This window comes from Zootoca vivipara, chromosome 2, assembly GCF_965207765.1.
Source record: "Zootoca vivipara chromosome 2, rZooViv2.hap1.1, whole genome shotgun sequence".
NCBI lineage: Eukaryota > Metazoa > Chordata > Lepidosauria > Squamata > Lacertidae > Zootoca > Zootoca vivipara.
In genome coordinates, this window is record NC_142584.1 from 32,057,978 (window position 1) to 32,076,907 (window position 18,930).

Sequence of the window (18,930 nt, forward strand, 5' to 3'; positions counted from 1 at the left end):
TGTTTCCACATATTTTATGTCCAAGAGGCGCTGCAAGTTCTCGTATTCCTTATCATTGGCTTCTTTACAGAATAGCTGTAGATTTTTTACTGGGAGCTAATAAAGAACTTAGTAGCCTGCAGAAAAGCAAATCACTTTAATATACAGGCAGATAAAGGGAAAGGAGCTCCCTCAACACTCACCCAGGCTGCATGGAAAGAGGTCTAATAAAAATAAGAGAAGAAACTTTATGCACAATCAAGAGTTACACAATGAACGTGTAACAAGTGTTGGTTTCAGGAGCTCTGCACTGGGGAGTTTGTGCTAACTGCAAGTCTCCGTCAGTGATCCTCCCCTCCTTGGTGCACATGTAATATGAAACTTCACATCTCCAGGACGACCAACAACAAAAAAAAGAGAGAGAGAGGGTGAAAGAGAAAGCGCAGGCACAGAGCAGCTGGCTGTCAGCAGCAGGGAAAAGAGGAGTTGAGGGAGGAAAGAGATAGGAAGCAGAGAGGGTGAAAAAATGTGGGGGGGGGGAGCTGACATGAAATGACAACAGAAAGAAAAACACGGAGGACAAAGGGACGGCTGGTTCTGCAACACTACTAGGGTAAGGCTGACTTTTACCTCTTCTCATGCTCACTTCAGCATCTTGGTAAGGGACAATTGGTTTGTTCAACTTAAGCCTGTGCCAAGATTTCATGGTAAACGTTGCAACGTGGGATGTCAGAGGAAAGTGTGTCAGGAGGACGTGTCGGGTGTGAGAACGTGAGACAGGGAGACAAAACGGTTTGTAAGCAGAGTTTTTGAAGTTGCACTGCATTAAGGAGAATGTCAATAGATTCGAGTTCTTTCATCTTCACTTGGATTCTGCTTCCCCTCTGAATCAGGCACAAACACAGTTAGAAACAACAACCTGAAAAGTAAAATTCTAGCAATTCTTTTTTTAACTTCTGCAAATATGATAGCCAGTTGCAGGATAAATTCCATACAATTTTTAAATGCATACAATCCTAGTTGGTTTGGAATGTGTTCGTGTGTTCACTTTAAACAAAATTCCAACAGCTAAATTGCAGATTAGCCATGGGGCGATTTAGGCTATCTTCCCAGGAACTGGCCATTGTCCCAACACTGGGCCTGGCATTTTCCGACTGTCAGCTACATCCTGAAGGAATTCTACGGAAGATGCCAAATTATGTGACATTCACTCAATTTTGTAGCACATTTCCCCAGACAGTTAAAGCCTTTCCTTGAGCAACAGAGCTCTACTGCTGCTGCTGCTGCTGCTGCACACAAATAAGAGTTTGTCTCAAGATTCTGGACTTTGTGCCAGTTAGGAACTATTCAACATTTGTATGCCGGCAATTGGCTCTCCAGCAGAGTTAGAAAGCAACAGCTGCAGAAATAAGGCTCAGGTTTTAATGGAGTATGTTATCAAAGAATTCTGTGTTGATCATATGTATTTGTATTTTTAACCAATTACTAGCAGTGTTGCAGTCAATGGTTTTGGTTCAGAGTACTATTTTAATAGAACATGACATTTTGCCAAGCACAGCATGCTCTAACCATTGGGAAACGCTGACCAGAGTAGAGCACTAAAGCGTTCTTTGAAATCGTTTTATTATAAGCAGAAATGGGCCACTTAATGGAGACAGAAAATAAGGAACAAACCAGGTGCCAACTCTGTGCCTTTTCTCTATGCTGATAACACTACCATCAAGAGCTTGTTTACCTGAACCTCTTCTAAAGCGAAATATATTAACACCAGTTATGCAGGACCGTCCTTATGCAAGAGGCTTAATGGAAACAAACCATATGTTTGCAAAACTAGGAAACCAGTGGGGGAGCTTTTTAATCTCTTTGAACATTCTGTAGCATACACTAAAGTCACCAAACTCCACCCAAGTAGATTCAAAAGAAGTCTCTGGCGTGAAGCTGCTGAGCTAGAATCCACACATTTTACACTGTGACATTTGGTCTGAGCAAGCCCTGGGAACGGATACCTTACTACAGAAAACAGTTGTCCCAACCCTGATTTTTTACTTTTTACGACTCACCTTGTTATACCTGTTCACCACCAGCAGCCTGTATTTGGGAGTGGGGCACACTCATACCAACTGGCTTCACTGAATGTAATAAAAATTATAAGAGAAGTGCTCTTACTTTCTTTGTTCAGGGATATTCACATAGACTTTATGGATACCTATTGGGCCTTAGCCCCTGTGTGCTTATACTACACAATGCTTTCATTACTCTTCAAAGACTCTTCATTGTTTTTGCTGCAACTAACTGTGACATATTACAAAGGCTCAACAAGGAGATCTTGCTAAGCAGCTTTAGGCAGGGATAGTGAGAAGATGAGAGAGTTCCTGTTCCAAAACAGAGGTTCCTGGTTGTTGTTCTTTTTATTTAAAAAAAAAACCAAATCATTTGTTAATGGGGAACATGAACCCAACCAATACCTTGTGCTACTCTGTCTCTAGCAAGTACACACTCACCTATTGAAGATTTACTCTCAGTTTACTTGCCCTACTGACCTCTTGTTGAGGAATGTCATATTTTTCCATGTGCCCAAAATTTAGGAAATGGGCATATGCACTATCTGTGTATAAAACGCCCCCAAATTTTTAACCTTATTATAAAGTTTTTTTAAAAAAAACCTAGTCTTTTACATGGAAAAGTATGGTATGTTGCAACAAAAAGTAATCCACAGCTATGGCAAAGGTCTAGATCAGGCATCCCCAAACTGCGGCCCTCCAGATGTTTTGGCCTACAACTCCCATGATCCCTAGCTAACAGGACCAGTGGTCAGGGATGATGGGAATTGTAGTCCAAAACATCTGGAGGGCCAAAGTTTGGGGAAGCCTGGTCTAGATCTATTAAATCTGAAGCCCACTTTTGAGAGGTGCTTTAAAGCAGTTTTCAAGTCTACCTACCTGTTTGTGTGTGTGTGTGTGCGTGTGTGCGCGCGCACGCACATATGCACACACCACCCATGAAAGAATACCAACCTAATAAGTGCTTCAACAGTGATAAAACCAAAAGCCTAAAGCCCAACATTAACCTCCAAAAGGTCAGCTGTAAAAAGGGTACTCCCTTTAGAGCAGGCATGTCTAAAATCCGTTTGGGGGGCCTAATCCGGCCCCTGTGGCAGTTGATTTCCTGGGGTAAAATCCTTAAAAAAAACCTCAACAACTTCAATCCTAAAAAAGGTCAACAAAGGTCGGCCCTTTGGTCAGCCCTCACAGCCCTTCACGTCATCAAATCTGGCCCTCTTTGAAAAAAGTTAGGACACCACTGCTTTGGAGGAAGCTCTACAAAGATAGGTGCCACAACCAAGAAATTCAGGAGGTGGGCAATGCACTTGCAAACACCAGAGAGAAAGCCAGTTTTATTGCTACCTATCAAGGCTTTCTACTACCAAAATATCTTTCCTCACTTGTTACCAAATAGAAAACTCAGGGATTCCCCCCCTTTTTTATTTGCAAATAAAGCCAATTCAGCCTAATTACTTCCATAATGGTTCTGCAGCCATTTTTGGATTGGTACCCCAGTAAACATTTTCAAACAAGTCTATTGTTTTTTGCCTGCAAACTCCCGGAAAGCCGAAACAGCCCTGAGCCAATTTCGCCTATAAAATAGATTTCTTTCTACCACTCCCCACTTCATGCAATGTGCCTTCATGGAAATCTGTAAATTTGCTTTGGATCTTGCTAACTTGTAAGAGCTTGCATATTCTGACAAACTGGTTGTATAAAGAAATTAGAATATTTATATGGAAGGCCACAATAATTGAACACACCACCCTTCTTCCTGGCAGAAACCTGAATTCCAAAGTTCCTGTTATAACACTTCTACCCCTTTTTTGAGAGAACGGCTGCTTCTGTTATTTGATGATGGAAGAAAAAGTTAAATAAAAAGGAAAAAAAAGCAAGCAGAAGAGTACAGGAGAAAAACAGACCAATGTTTTCTGGAAAAAGAAAAAAAATGCTGTAGCGTTTGGCAGGAGTCTTATGCTGCAGCTATGGGGAAACATGCAATTTGAAACACATGTCTAGGAATAAGAAGTCAGAGCCCTGGTTTGTGTTACCAGCTGTCATACGCTAAAGAGGCCTCTCAGTCTCCATAAAGTACAACTGCTCAAGAGCATTTGCCAGAGACTCTACATTGCATACAGTGAATTTGTGTACTAGCCACTCTTACATTAGGAAACACAGACTGTGTGATATTCTGGAGAAACTGTAACACACAGCTCCAAGTCAAAATTTTGTTTTTAACTTGGTTCTATTTGTTTCCCCACACAGTTCTGGTGGATTTTTGTGCTATTTGCAAACCACTTATTGGCAGGCAAATTCAATTAAAAGGCCTGTTTCAACCTATTTGTTTGTCCTTGCATTTCCGGCTCAATTTTGCTGGCCACCACCAGTTTTTCTATTGGGGGGAAAAGTGGGAAATAATAAATAAAGTAAATACTAACTTGCTCAGACAAATTCAGTAAGTAGGTGAGGTGGTACAGATCGTATTAGAAAAGGCAGGTCACGTGGCAACCTGTCATGTGACAAAGACACATGGGAGGAGAGGCAGCAAGGCAGGCTGTAACTGTCAAATCCCAACTGCCATAAGTGTAACTGTCAACTGCCATTCTAGGCTTGAGACTTTTTGTCCAGTTACTGTAACCTGACAGTCTCTGTGTTTCTGTAACTGAGTATGTTTCTGAAACGATATTTTATGAAGAACAATGTTTTAATAAAGCTTTTGTTATTTAAACAAAAAACTCTGCTAAAATAATTACCGCTGCGAGTCACAACCACTGTGTCTTTATGCAAGTTGTTAAAAAGCATATCCAGTGTGCACAGAGGCTTTGATAAAGAACGTTTTGTATTGCACCCTGAAAATGCTGTTGGAGGCCCCATGGAGGCACATTTGGAAGAGCATGCAGCTAATGAGACAATCTGCACATGAATGCAACTGGAAAAAATTTCCTCCAAAAACTGACTATATAAACACAGTACCAAAACATATTGCTTCCCCAAGCAACATGTAAAAATTCCTTTGTTTCTGTTAGGCCTCTGTAAGACCTAAATATTAATCATTTTTATTGTAAATAAAGTTGGAATAAACTGGTGGTTTAGAGGAAGGAACAACTTTCTTTGGGGAAAATAAATTACTGGAATTATCCAACTTGGATCACTCCATGATCATCGTTTGAGAGGTTTGTTTCTCTGCAATGATTAATGCTAATTCCTTTCAACAGAGTCCCATTTCACAGGACACACACATGCCAGGTCACAAAACCAAAGACAAACCTTCAAAGAGATATACAGAGTACACTAGCTTTAATGACTTGCAACAGTCAATGCTTGCAGAGCAAACATCTGCTTAATTTGAAGGTAAACCATGGCTCTCTGTCATGTGGATGAGGTTTGAAAGCCAAATAACCAACTATTTTCTCAAAGTACAGAGAAATGATAGACTGGTGTTCCAATTCTAAATCTGGAAGCTCTATTATGGTTTACAGATGGATGTTCTACATGTCCCATCAAAAGGTGTAGTTAAAAGTGCAATAAGAAGCGCTTTACAGATCTCCTATATCACAAATGCCTTTGGTCACCATTCTTTACATTTTATGGATTGGGGATCTTCTCCACAGCCTCATGGGTAAACTGTGGATATTTATATCCAGTTCACTTCAGGCCAGGATCAACATTTTGTCCAGTGAATCATACTGGCTGTGGTATTTTAACAGACACTGTGAACAGTGACTGAATATTAGTTGGTAGTCTTGGTACATCCGTCTGACGATAGAAAAAGTGTTCAGCAACATAATATTCTCATTAGTGTGTTTCCAACATACTTGTTTGCCTGCAAGAAAGTTTGGTCTTGCACAGAACAGTCAAACCAACAATTACTTCCAGTATTCAACTTCCACTAAGAGACAGACGCAAGTACTTGCACATATCAATTTAGTCTCATTTGTCAAGCCTGAAAGCACTAAGTAAGTGGCCATGTTTGTCTGTTGCAGCAAAAACAAGAGAATCCTGTAGCACCAGGCACCTTAAAGACTAAAAGCATATATATTGTGACATATGTTCTCAAAGACCAGAGTGTACTTTGTGAGATGAAATGATCTAATCATCTGATGAAATGGACTCTGGTCCACAAAAGCTTTGCCATAATAAATTTGTTAGTATTTAATGTGTCTGGTGCCACAAACTGAATTTATTTGGCATGTAACTAGTCTGCTTTGCTCACTCCTTACCGTAGGCTTACCAAAAAAGCAAACTATCTACTCAACTAGCCATTGATTTCCTATGGGCCTGAAAATAATGATAATCAGATGTCACACAAAAAATGGTTGATTGTGAAGGGAATTAGCCAAGTCTTCCTGCCTCCCCAAGGGTACAGCTGTGAGATTAGATGTTCACTTCAGATTTCAATTAACCAGAGTTTAGCATGTTGTCTGAACTCTAACCTCTGGTTCACTTTGTCAAAGCAAGCCAGTTTCATAAACCACAGTTTGAACTTTGCTTGTTTCCAACAAACCATAGTTAACCACAGTTTATCAGGTTCAGACACAATAAGTGGATGCTAACTGTAATCTGAAGCAAAAGCTTCCAAGTTCCTTCTTGCAGCTGTGCCAGAGGAAGCAAGAGTGTGTGAGACCACTGGGAGGTTAGGATTGTTCCTGTCTTCATGATAACTCATATATTCTTATTAAGTTGGAAAACAGTTACTGAATATCTCGGACACGTAATTGAAAATTCAGTGACTGGATCTCAAAACTACTTCAGGCAGGACTGTGTGGAAATGGAGGCAGAGCAGCTATGAGCCTGACTATTAATGGGCACAAACTCAGCCCATCCAAAGCAGTTCAACAGCTGTCAAGTGCCAGTGGTCTCCTGCCACAGAACATATCTCCTGGGTAAAGTGATAAGAATTTCCTTCTGCGGAGCTTTTTCCTTAGAGGAAGGTGTCTGCTATGCAGTCAGGACTCAGAAAGAAGCCTTTATTTAGCCATCTGCAATTCATCACCAGCTGACAGAGCTGCATACAGGAAAGGCAGGTATGCATCCACAGCTATACCTAAATGCTGACACGGCTCTGAACTGTAACAAGCTTTCACAAGAGCTCAAGTGTTATAGCAGGGATGGGAAACATATGGCCCTCCAGATGTTGTTGGATCCCAACTCCTATCAGCTCCAGCTAGCAAATGCAAGGATGATGAGAGCTGTTGTCCAGCAATATCTGAAGGCCCATGGGTACCCATCCTTGTGCTATAGGATTTGGGTGGGGAGGAGATTATTCAGAGGAACAGCTTGGGCAAGACCATTCGGAACAAGGAAATGGCAGAAGCTAAACTGGAGAACTCAAATGATCAACAGGCATTCTCTTAAGTCAAGGGGAATATATGGCCCCCTGCTGAAAAAGTCTGCTGACCCCTGTGTTAGACCTTTTAGAACAGATGACAAAGCAGCCGGCGTCCAAGCAGCTCTAGAACAAAAGCAAAAGTGGAATAGAACTGAGAATATGGAATGCTACAGCTTTATGCACTTCATGTGGAACCCAGGCCTTGCAACGGTCACTTTCTTCTGAAGGTGAAAGGAGTAGAGACGTAAACCGTTTCTTCTTCCATGGAAGATCAAGAAAAACTTTGCTATAAACTTTGATAATTATTATGGACAAAATAGTTATGGACAAGTCTGTGCAGAAGGCTTACTTATTTACTTTCTCTCTCTCTCTCTCTCTCTCTCTCTCTCTCTCTCTCTCTCTCTCTCTCTCACACACACACACACACACACACTCTTGTAGTGTTTAGCTACTTTAATATAGCAAGAGAGATACAGAATTGCATCCGGCATCTTGCTTAGCCAAAAGAGAAAGTGTACAGAGTACAGTGAAAAACATCATGTGAGCATAGGGAGATAAGGACATCCTTTCTCCTGGGAACAAACCAAATAACTACATTAGCCCGGCTCAAGCTCGCCAGTGCATAGGAATCCTAACAGAAAGATGGAATATACATATTTTTAAAAAATACCTGACATGGACAAATATTTCTGTGGGGGAAGTAATTATTCAGGAAGAGCAAGATTATTGCTGTAACCTCTGAAATGATGAGAGTCAGAATTAGGTAAATCAATTTCTGATGTACATTCTGTTTGGATGTGTCTAATAAGCCTCCTTCTGAACTGCTGTGCACATGACTAGAAAATCAAGGGCAGAGCCCTGCTAAACTTGTTCTGCTGGTGATCTCAATTTAGTTAGCACCACAAAACAGGCAGTTCCTTCTTGGTGTTCAGTTTCTGAAAGTTAACAGTAGAAACTCTGACAAATTATCTCTTTTGTTCTCCCCCCCCCGCCGCCCTGTCCCCCAGTGTTACAAAACGTGGGTTAACCCAAGCAGGATGTCTTTCAAGGAATTTCAGAATGAACTCTATGCTCTTGGTAGCAAGCTATGGCTCAAGCTCACGGAACTACCCAAGGCTGAACCTTTGGAGATTGTGTTCTTCTTCATCATCATCTTATTCATTGGTAAGTATGGATCATGCTTGCAACTTTCTGGGCTCATCAGATGGGTCTATTTTGTCATTCAGGAGCTATGAATAATGTATTCTTCTTTTGAGCTTTTCTTGGTTTCTGATTCCGAAGCAATTGTGATGTTCAGGACAGGCTTTAAGTAAACGTTTGTAAGAATTCAGTGCAGATCTATGCTGCTAAGTTTCACCATGCAATATAAATGCTGTTTATGTATATGAATATTTGTGTGGCAAATTCAGGACTGGCAGCCATCCCCTAGGTTCTATAGCACTTAAAGTTTCAATCTGAACTTTATCATCTGAATGGCATGGGAGCCAACATTTACAGAAAAAGTTAACTCTGGGTCAAATGGTAGTGTTGCTTTGGGCTCCCGTACTACAAGATTACGCAGGAGGTAGCTACAATTTAGAGCTAGCAGCGGAATCTCCCAGCATAAAGAGAACGAGGGCCAATTCACACGTAACTTCTCATCACTTGCATTCTCAGATGAAAGTGTGCACATCCATTGCAAAGCAGTATATCCAAAGCAGTATGAAAGCTCCGTCTGTGATAGATGTTCAAATATGAAACAGTCATCAAGTGATTAACATACATGTGTCCAAAGATACACCAGGTGGCATGGAGCAGTTCCTGAAACAAGTGACAGGGTAATTAACAACCATAGATACCGAAGAATGTTGGTAGATATAAAAGCAACTGTATGTTTTCTTCTGTTGAATTCCAAAAGAAGAAAAGCCTGCTTGTGTACTGCAACAAATCCTCCCCCTGTTGGAATTGGGAAAAAGCCAGATGAGCCTAACCTTCTTTCAGCTTTAACTCTGGGCTAGCCTGAACTAAAGCTTTTTGACTAAACATGTTGAAGATTATTTCCTTTGCCCTTCACCTGCTGGTACTCCAGTTCTTTACATTAGAAATCAGCTGTACCTTTAAGAACAGCTATTACTACGACTCATATTCCGTTTGATTTGCAAAGGGGTTTACAATCATTGTGCCGCTCACACCATCCTTTGAGAACTGTCAATATTATTTCTGTCTCGCTGATGTGCTAAACAGTGGCTTGTACAAGGCTCACAACAAGTTCATGAGAGAGGTGTATGATTTGAATCCAGAGATTCCCAGTTCCAGCGCTCAGTGCCACTCTAGTGTAGGCATGATGTAAAAGAAACAGGGAACACAACCACACACTTTGTGCTCTTTCACCATATAGACAAAAGCCATTAATAGTAATAGTCATTGTACAGCAGAGTGGGTTAATGTTCCTAAGTTTGGAAGCCATGCAAAATCCTTCTCCAACCCATTACAAGAATTTCCTTTCCCAGTCTCCACTATAGCCCAAGTGTTGTTTATGTCCTTTATCCATTCCACTTTCCAGGCCCCAGAGAATCAGCTGCTGCTTCCTTTCACTCCCTCCCCCTGCCTGTATTTTTTAGGAACCCATTACCTTGACAGTGATCATGACTGCCTACTCTCCACTCCAAGCCTGGGTGCGGCTGGGAGAGCAGGAAAGTGCAGATTACTCTTTTTTTGGTAGGTGCCAAAAGCAAAACAATTAAAAACAGTGAGCATAGTTTGGGCATGCTTTTTCTAGAGCTCTTGTTGTTAGCAACTCTTGTGCTCTCTAGTAATTCCAGAGGACACAAGACAAATGTAAAAGCCACAAATGTCCCTTTCTGGTGAGTCTATTCATTGTATTAGCAGGTTGGGTTGTTCTGGCTAGCAAATACAGAAGCTAATATTCTCTCTCTCTCTCTCTCTCTCTCTCTCTCTGCTTTTCAGTCACGGTACTTTCAATGATGATCATAGCTTGCAGTGTTTGCTGTGCCGGCTGCTGTAATGAAGCACCTGTTCACAAGGCTAGGAGGATCCAAGTTCGGCCAGCAGACTGTGTATAAGAATGCATTAAGAAAAGGGTGTGGAGGTACTGAGGAATGTGTGCAGACTGCTGCCAGCTGGCACCACAATACTCTTCTACAAGATAGTAGATGAGAGCACTAAGGAAGAGCAGTGAGAAGGAAACCTCGTCCTGCCCAGGGTTTTATGCCATGGTCACTGTGGGGCACAGATGAAGTGATGGAGTTCAGTATTTCTCTCTATGCCCCTTTGCAGACTGTTTACTATCAAGACAAATATAACTGCATCACGGCTAGCCAGTGAGATAATCCAAAAAAGTGTGCAAAAATGTGATAAGCAAGTTAGCAGGGCTAAGACTGTTTATACGTCTCTAGCTGGAGGAGTTCCAGGAAGACGTTGAATACAAGCAGTTTCCACTGAACTTTGAGCCACGTGCAATGGCTCAGCAGAACAAACGACAACATGAGCAGTGTTTCCTCCTCGCTGTCCAACTGTCTGCAGCCAAGAATACAAGCACAACAATACAAACAATTTTACCATACTAAAGAACTGCTTTGCAACATGGAAACAAGAAAGACTTTTTGAATGAGAAAGAAAACACCCAAATGTGTAATATATATTTTGAAAGAGGAAAACATTCACTTTAAGGTAGGCAAGCAAAACGACATAGTATTGTGGGGGCTCGGCATCCTTTTGTTTTCATCCTTTCACAGAAGATGGCTCGTTGTCTGTTTGCTCTCTTTGGCAGTTTCCTTTTGTCCTGAATGGATGACTTGATCAGACATCACATGCTCTTGTATTCTTGGCACAACAATGAACCAAAAACAAACCCCTGTGTTGCAATAAAAACCAATCACAACACACAGGGGTTAGTTTTTGGTTCGTTGTTGTGCCAAGAATACAAGATGTCTGATCAAGGTAATGCAACATTCAGTTGGCATATGAGTTCAGAGACTGTGAAGAAGAGCATCAGTAACAACTCCCCCCCCCCAAATTCCTCACTGCCTCCATCAAGGAAGGAAAACTGCCAAAGAGAGCAAACAGACAAGGAGCAATAATCTGTAAAAGGATGAAAACAAAAGGATGCTGAGCCCCCACAACACTATGTCGTTTTTGCTTGCCTGCCTTAAAGTGAATATTTTCCTCTTTCAAAATATATATTACACATTTGGGTGTTTTCTTTCATTCAAAAAGCCTGCCTTGTTTCCATGTTACAAAGCAGTTCTTTAGTATGGTGAAAGGGGAACAACATATTGTTTATATGCTTGGGGTTTATAGTAAAATGCATTCTCTTAAATATATGTGATATGAATAGTTTATATTTATAGTTTATAATACATCTTATTTAAGGCAGTTGTGCTGGGAGATCTTACAAAAAGAGGGACAAGGATAAACCCTCCACTTTTAGAGTATTACTTTAGAGTTATTTGTGGAAAGAACATAATAAAAAAGGTTAAATTCTTCTATCCATTCATTAGTCTCTGTAGCTTAAAGTGTGCTTGTACGCAGAGCTAATAAGATACAGCGAGGGCTGGTTTATTTCAGGAAATGTGTGCAGCAGCTGGGCAAGCTAAAGCACAGCCAAGAATGAACTGAAAGGAAACCCATTTCCACAAAGGCAGACCTTGTGGACATTTGGTTTACACTCTAATGAACTTCAAAAGAGTTACATGTGTACAAGGCAAAAGGAATGGAACCAACCACGTGCAAAAGGGGGAGGATTATTGCCACAATGCAATGAACTACACAGGTGTCATTCCTAAAAGATATAAATGTCATCTATAGCAAAGCCCCTACATTTAGGAGATGCACTTATTCAAAAGATCAGATTAGCCCAAGTCGTCAAGACCATGACCATGCACCACCAGAAGCGAACAAAGAATTATGTGAAGGATCTGACAGGTTTCTGCAAGTCTTACAGTGTACTCTTATTCACAACTACTCATTAAGTTCAATAGGAGCTACCCACAGGTAAACAAGTATGAGATTACAGCATAAATAATGCATACCTTCATTTTTGAAAGGGGAAACATTTAATCATTACAAACCTGCACAGCTGTATAAAAGTCACAGTGATTATTAAGCGAGGGACGGTGAAGCTCACAGCGACAAATTAAGCAGAAAGTAGTGGCCGTGTATTATTTAACCATTACTGTATCTAATGTGTGCAGCCTGAAGTGCAATGGCTATATAGGTTCCAAGAGTAGCAAGGGGGAACTGAAGCAGGTCTCTTGCCATTATATTTCAAAAAGAAGAAGCAATAGTGAAGTAAGGGCCCACAGCAAAATGGCAGAGCATTTGCTTTGCACCTAGAAAGTCCCTGGATCAATCTTCAGGTAGGGCTAGGGCTGATTCCTGCCTGAAACCATGGAGAGCTGCTGCCAGTCAGTGTAGACAACACTGAACTAGATGGATCAATGGTCCAACTCAGTAGAAGGCAATTAATTCCCTATGTTGCTCCTGCCAATCTTTTGTGACAGATCTACCTGCTTCCACACAATTGCTGGATCAAGCTCAGTTGTTTCTTTTTTCAACTTATCAGCTGATGCAACTGAGAATTAGACAATTTGTGTGTTTCTACCCTTTCCCACCAAGATAAAGGCCACTTGCCAGATTCTGATTCCTGGGAAGTCTTGCATAAATGTACCTCCCTCGGCTTTTGCAAGACTGAAGATTCTTGACCAACATTTTAGACTTCATTGCATATACGTTTCTGCAGTTGAAACCGCAGACGGAACACTAGCTGAAGTCAGAAAGGCAATACAGTACAGTACTAGCAACTAAAAAGCCAGAAAGCAAGACAATTTTTAGATCTGTGAAGTTTACATTTAGTTTCAGCTAAATTGTAAACCATAGGTGTTAAAGATCTGTTCCTGTCTCTTTGGGTGATGAAGCTTAAGGGCTTACATGTTATGCTAAAAATGCAAAAGGAAAGGAAAGGCAAAAGACAATGAAAAGGTTGATAAAAAAAGGAAAGGAAAGGAAAGATAGGAATTATTTCTTAGCTTTTTTTAAAATGTGAGAACACAGAACAGTATATGTTTCAGCACAGTTTCCCTTGTCTGTTACATTAGTAAAGAGTGTTAAGACCAGGAAAAACGTTTGTAGATTCAAATACAAATCAATGTGAGAGTGTGATTACTCCCAACATAAAAAAAATTCCTTCAGTAGCACCTTAAAGACCAACTAAGTTTTTATTTTGGTATGAGCTTTCGTGTGCATGCACACTTCTTCAGATACTCCCAACATGCAACTCTATGGGCCTATTTGTATGTCCTTTGCAGGTTCTGCTAATGTGACTGACATGGTTACTTCCCATTCACAACACAGACAATCTCATACATGCCTACTGATACTATGTTATAGGTTCCACATGCTTGTCTGGAATAAGTTAAAATATATTGGATGTTCTGGTTCAACGGCTTAACAGGTGGCATTTTTATACTATAATATCTAAGCCAGGACTGCACAACATTGGACCTACCAAGCTGAATGAAGTCCACCAGCCCTGTAGGCGCAGCCAGCAAGGTGCTCACCTCCTAACACATTCTTGCAGTCCCATGAAGGCTGCAAAACCAGATTTAACAAGCCCCAGCTAAGGTCACTAGTTTTGCAGCCCTGTTTTAACCAACAAACAACTTGTTCCTAAAGACTAACTGCTTTCCCATAGATGCACACAGAAAGTCATTTTGTTTGTTTTGATTTTTTAAATGACAGGCTGCAATTAAAAGTCATCGACATATTAATTCCACGTGTGCTCTGTTTCAGGAGGCACTTCCTTGTGGGGAGGGGCCAGGTTGGGAAAGCAGAACCAGCAATCATGCCGGCACAAAGTAAGATTGACTTCAAACACAGCTGCTTCTTTAAAGTAGCAATCCAATACAGTGATATAATCATACTTTGCTTTCTACGATTCAGCATTTTTGTGTCCTAAATCTGTACAGATTCATTCAAGTTATTAGGGTAAAACTTGATAGAACATGGGAGATCAGAAATAGCAAACATCAAAAACAATTCACATGACTTACAATTACAAAAAAATAAAAATGCAATCATGGAAACGGGGTGGGACCTTTGTAACACACAGCAGGTGGGATTCAACATAGCACTAAGTGAAGAATGCATGCACGAAACAAGTTCCACCTGCGGGACAAGAGTTTCCTGGCTTTCCTCCCTCCACGAGCCCCCTAAAATGTTCTGGGGGTTCCCGCCAGTTAGGCTCCTGCCCAGCAAATGTAGTTAAGTAATGTATAGTCAAAGACCAGAAAGAAGAAACAGTTTTAGCCTGCATATGCTCCCATGTGCCTTCTCCAACTAAGCAAATATTACTGAGCTTTGGAGGTGGATCAATCCATAATAGTACAACATGGATAAAATGAAGCCTGATTGTATAATTTAGGCTTTCAGATAAGCCTCACCCTCCCCTGGCTGTGTTAATAATTTGCTAAAGTACAAACAGATATTAGACATTACACACTTTCTCTTTGCACAATTAAGGAGGTCTTCCCAGCCGACAGGTTCTAAAAAGGCAACTACATACAGCTTCAGGTGAGCAGAGAGTTCTTCTCTATTCATACTTTTCAAAAAAATTACTAGAATCATCTGTAGTGGTCTGTTCTCTCTGAACAGACTGCCATGATTATTAAATTATTCTTGTGCCACAATTACTTTAGTCATTTTATGGGAAATGGGTTATTATATGGGTCCTCCAGATTACAGATGAAATTTGTACAAAGTCCATTGCTGTTTCTACTTTTATTAATCTTGCTAAAGCAAACTTTTTTTATTCCAACAAGGAAGCATTATCCAAATATTTTTGCTGTTGGTGCAGACAACTGACAACTGAAGCGTGCTTGAGAGATTCAAACTGAGCATGGCTTTGTGTGGGAGAAATGTTACATTCCCCCTTAATCCCGCCTTGTTTCATGCAGCATGTAGGCAAAAAAAGAGAAAACAACAAAAACCCGGAAAGCAATGATACGAATGCAGCGAAATTTAGCTGATGTTTCATTCTTTCTGCTCTCCAATTACTCCAATCTTTCTGCACAGCAGCAAATGTGAAGCGAGGGAATAATCCACATGGCCTTTTCAATGAGAACAGAACGTAGCAGGGGAATTAAAAGTACAAGCTGCTTCCAAAGAGATGTCAGGCTGCATTTAGATGTCACAACAATAGGCCTGTAAGTACTCCAATCTGAAAGGTGATTGGATAGATCAGTCCTCTACAATTCTAAGAGGCTTTTAAGTGGGCGAGATATTTTTTTCAGCCACAGTTGCTTTGGGACTTTCTATTGGAATCTTCTAAGAACAAACAAACAAACAACCGTAACATATGAAGCATTTGACACTTTGCAGGATGCAAGTCTTTTTGAATGGATGTATGTCATCAACTGAAATGATAATAGAGGCATAGGCAAACTTGGCCCTCCATATGTTTGGGGACTACAACTCCCATCATCCCTACTAACAGAACCAGTGGTCAGGGATGGTGGGAATTGTAGTCTCAAAACATCTGGAGGGCTGAGTTTGCCTATGCCTGTGCTAATATGTGAAATTTCATGGTGAGCTCCAAAAAGAAAGGAACTGTATAGAAATTTTCAAGAAACCTAAGGGCAATTCTGTTTAGCACCACCATTTGGTCACAATAAATTAACAATAATGACAGCTGGGGGGGGGGGAGTCCATCCAGTCTGCCTTCAGTAGAAACCATTTCTGGATGCGATAGGGTAAAAGTGCAGGAACTCTAAGGAGGAGTGGAGTGCTGCTTCCTGTTGATTCTATCCTCTATTAATTTCTTTACTTCATTTCAACATTTATTCTAGCGGCTGCTACATTATACAGTCGGGTACCAAGTTCTGCAGATCTGTTTACAGATAACAAGTCTGAACATACTTAATGTGGAATTCAAGCCCTGTATTCACTTCTATTTCCGGTGACTTAAGACTCACATTTTGAAAACGTTATTTGAGCAGACACCTAGATTTCTCATCATACACATCCATATTAAAGTAAACCCCCATCCTCTTAAATGGAATGGCACTTTAGCTAGAATAATAATAATAATTTATTATTTGTACCCTGCCCATCTGGCTGGGTTTCCCCAGCCACTCTGGGCGGCTTCCAACAAAAACTTTAAAATACATTAAAATGTCACACATTAAAAACCTCCCTGAACAGGGCTGCCTTCAGATGACTTCTAAATGTCAGGTAGTTATTTATCTCTTTGACATCTGATAGGAGAGCTTTCCACAGGGTGGGAATCAAAGAATTGCAGGACGGAACCTGAGGGTCATCTAGTCCAACCCTATGTCAGTGCCTTTTCTGTTTCAGCATCTTTTTATGTACAGAATGCAATGGAAGCTGAGGACTCCCAGTAACGGCACCCAGCTGTTAACAGCAGCAGAATCAGCAGGAACAGCTGCAAATGCAGCAAGGTGCAGATGAGCAAACAATTGAAAATAACCTTGCAGAAAGCATTATAATTCTATATATATTTATGGTCACTAATTCCTGTATCTGTGAATTGATGTAAAAGTCAATTATGTTTCTACAAGGTAAAGGATAGAAGGGTGTGTTTCTGTATCTCTCAGAAAACAATAGCAGCAATATACAACAAGTTGAAACTTGAATCTCTCCATGCCAGGCAAAGGTATTTTTCTTTCCCTAGACACCTTAACCTCTAGTAAGCATATTCAAATATAGGCGAGCCCTTAATAAAACCCACCAACCCTGACTCATGGAAATTAGGCCAAAGGCGGCCCCTGAAGCCTTTTAAAAAGAGAAGCTAAGGGAACCAGGCACCTCTGCTCGCAATGGAAGTTGACACGGTCCTAGTGATGCTGGTCCTATTCCAGTGGTCTATGTACTAAATGCACATATTGTTTTAATTCTCCAGGGCCTGGCAACGATGTCCACTTCAATACAAACTGCTTCTCAAGGCATTCTAAAACATCTGAAAACTCGGATTCTGTCAGATGACTGGGCTCTTGGGGGACTGGTAGTAATAGCTTCATTCGTCATGGTTATCATTGCACTCCTGTTGTTTGCTGCCATCTTTGGCTGCTGCTCAACTCCAAGGAATAAATCAGGCCCCATATAAAACAGCAAGAGCAGCTTTGTCTGCGGAATTTGAAGAATGCTGAAGTGGGACCAAGAAGGGGGAAGTATAGTTGCTTCTTGACACCCCTGTTTCACATGTACAAGTGAACATTCTACAGCGGAAATTTGGCACTGTTCAAAGGCACACGGCCAGATTCCACACGAGGCCTGACACCAACTGAAATCAGCATTAAAGAAGCATGTGCCTGAGCAGGTCTGATTCACAACTAACTACTTCTAGCAAAGGAAGTGACAAAAAAAATGTTTAAGAAATAGCTGGCATGTAAGAATTTGAAAATTCAAAGAATGTTCAGTTTTCCTTGAAATTATACATTTGTCTTTCTTCTTTTGCAACCAGTATAAGCATAGATAACCTAATCAATAGTTAAACTAAATGAGACTAAATGAGCTGTATTTTTAAAATGCATCCACATGAATCCCTTCCCCTAATTCTTATTTTATTTCCATAATCTTCCAAAGGCAGCTGGCTGATAGAGCTGAGCCAAAGGGTGGAGGAATAATGCCCATTTCATTAAAATCTTCAATATAATTGATGATCCTCTTTCTTTTAGAGATGTTTCAGGCTTTCAGAAGGGTTGAAAAATCACTTTGCTTGTTAGTAATTCTTGAATGGAAAGGATGACCAGTATAGAACACATTGCTCTCTCTAAATGAGATTCATCTGTCACTAGAGAGTTTAGCACCTAGCCCACCCAGGCATAGGCAAACTTGGCCCTCCAGATGTTTTGGGACTACAACTCCCATCATCCCTAGCTAACAGGACCAGTGGTCAGGGATGATGGGAATTGTAGTCCCAAAACATCTGGAGGGCCGAGTTTGCCTATGCCTGACTTAGCCGAATCTGATTGGCTACTTAGCATTGTACTATCAGCACATGAACCCTAAACAGCTAGAATATGTCAAGGTTGGGAGGAGTGACCTTGCAGCAACAGTAGAAAGGGAAAACAGTAGCTATTATCATCCAACACTCTCATATGAATTCAGGCAGCCACCACCAAAAACTCTAAGAACTGAACTCAAGGACTGTATTATAAACAACTTGATATAAATAGTTTAGGGATATTTTGTTTCAACGAACACACAATTATTTCAAAATTTTAGACCAGGGACGTCCAAATTCTCATACCACGTGAGCCACAAGAGTACTCTGGCACGGAACCCACGGGCCGCACCCTGCCTTGTCGCACAGGGTGGGGTGGGGTGGGAGGCCAAATTTTGACACCCCGCCAACCCTTGCACTGTCTTCCCAAAGCCCAGCACCTCACTTACCTAGCTTTGGGAAAGCAGCGTGAGGGCCTGGGGGGGGGCATCAAATGTTGTTGAGTGCCGCCAGGTGCTTCAACACCCTGTTTTAGACCATGCATAAGTAAAAAAAAGGTAACCTTACTTTAGAAATGCCTGACCAATTTGTCTTCAAAATTACTGAATACATATTCTATG

The 18,930-nt window shown here is 40.9% G+C and overlaps 2 protein-coding genes and 1 long non-coding RNA gene across 9 annotated transcripts in view; 2 read left to right on the forward strand and 1 right to left on the reverse strand.

Moving 5' to 3' along the window:
- Positions 1 to 18,930, reverse strand: part of RECQL5 (RecQ like helicase 5) — a 51,843-nt gene that overhangs the window by 22,641 nt on the left and 10,272 nt on the right. The window lies entirely within an intron of this gene.
- SMIM5 (small integral membrane protein 5) lies at positions 424 to 11,835 on the forward strand. Of its 2 annotated transcripts, none has more exons than XM_088661571.1 (3): positions 424 to 592; positions 8,358 to 8,514; positions 10,297 to 11,835. In XM_088661571.1, exons 2-3 carry the CDS (start codon positions 8,388 to 8,390, stop codon positions 10,410 to 10,412), a joined length of 243 nt encoding a protein of 80 aa, XP_088517697.1. In that variant the 5' UTR covers positions 424 to 592; positions 8,358 to 8,387; the 3' UTR covers positions 10,413 to 11,835. The 2 variants fall into 2 exon arrangements, with proteins under 2 accessions (XP_088517697.1, XP_088517698.1); XM_088661572.1 differs by lacking the exon at positions 424 to 592 and adding an exon at positions 7,974 to 8,113.
- Positions 14,807 to 17,795, forward strand: LOC148686800 (uncharacterized). The gene is made up of 2 exons (XR_015948034.1): positions 14,807 to 14,919; positions 17,267 to 17,795. It is a non-coding gene; the product is annotated as an uncharacterized LOC148686800 (long non-coding RNA).

Excerpts from the sequence above, each read along its gene's own strand:
- SMIM5 (XM_088661571.1), top strand. The coding sequence starts at position 8,388 with ATGTCTTTCAAGGAATTTCAGAATGAACTCTATGCTCTTGGTAGCAAG. Across the intron at positions 8,515-10,296 it reads CATCATCATCTTATTCATTG|TCACGGTACTTTCAATGATG; the intron begins GTAAGTATGGAT and ends TCTGCTTTTCAG.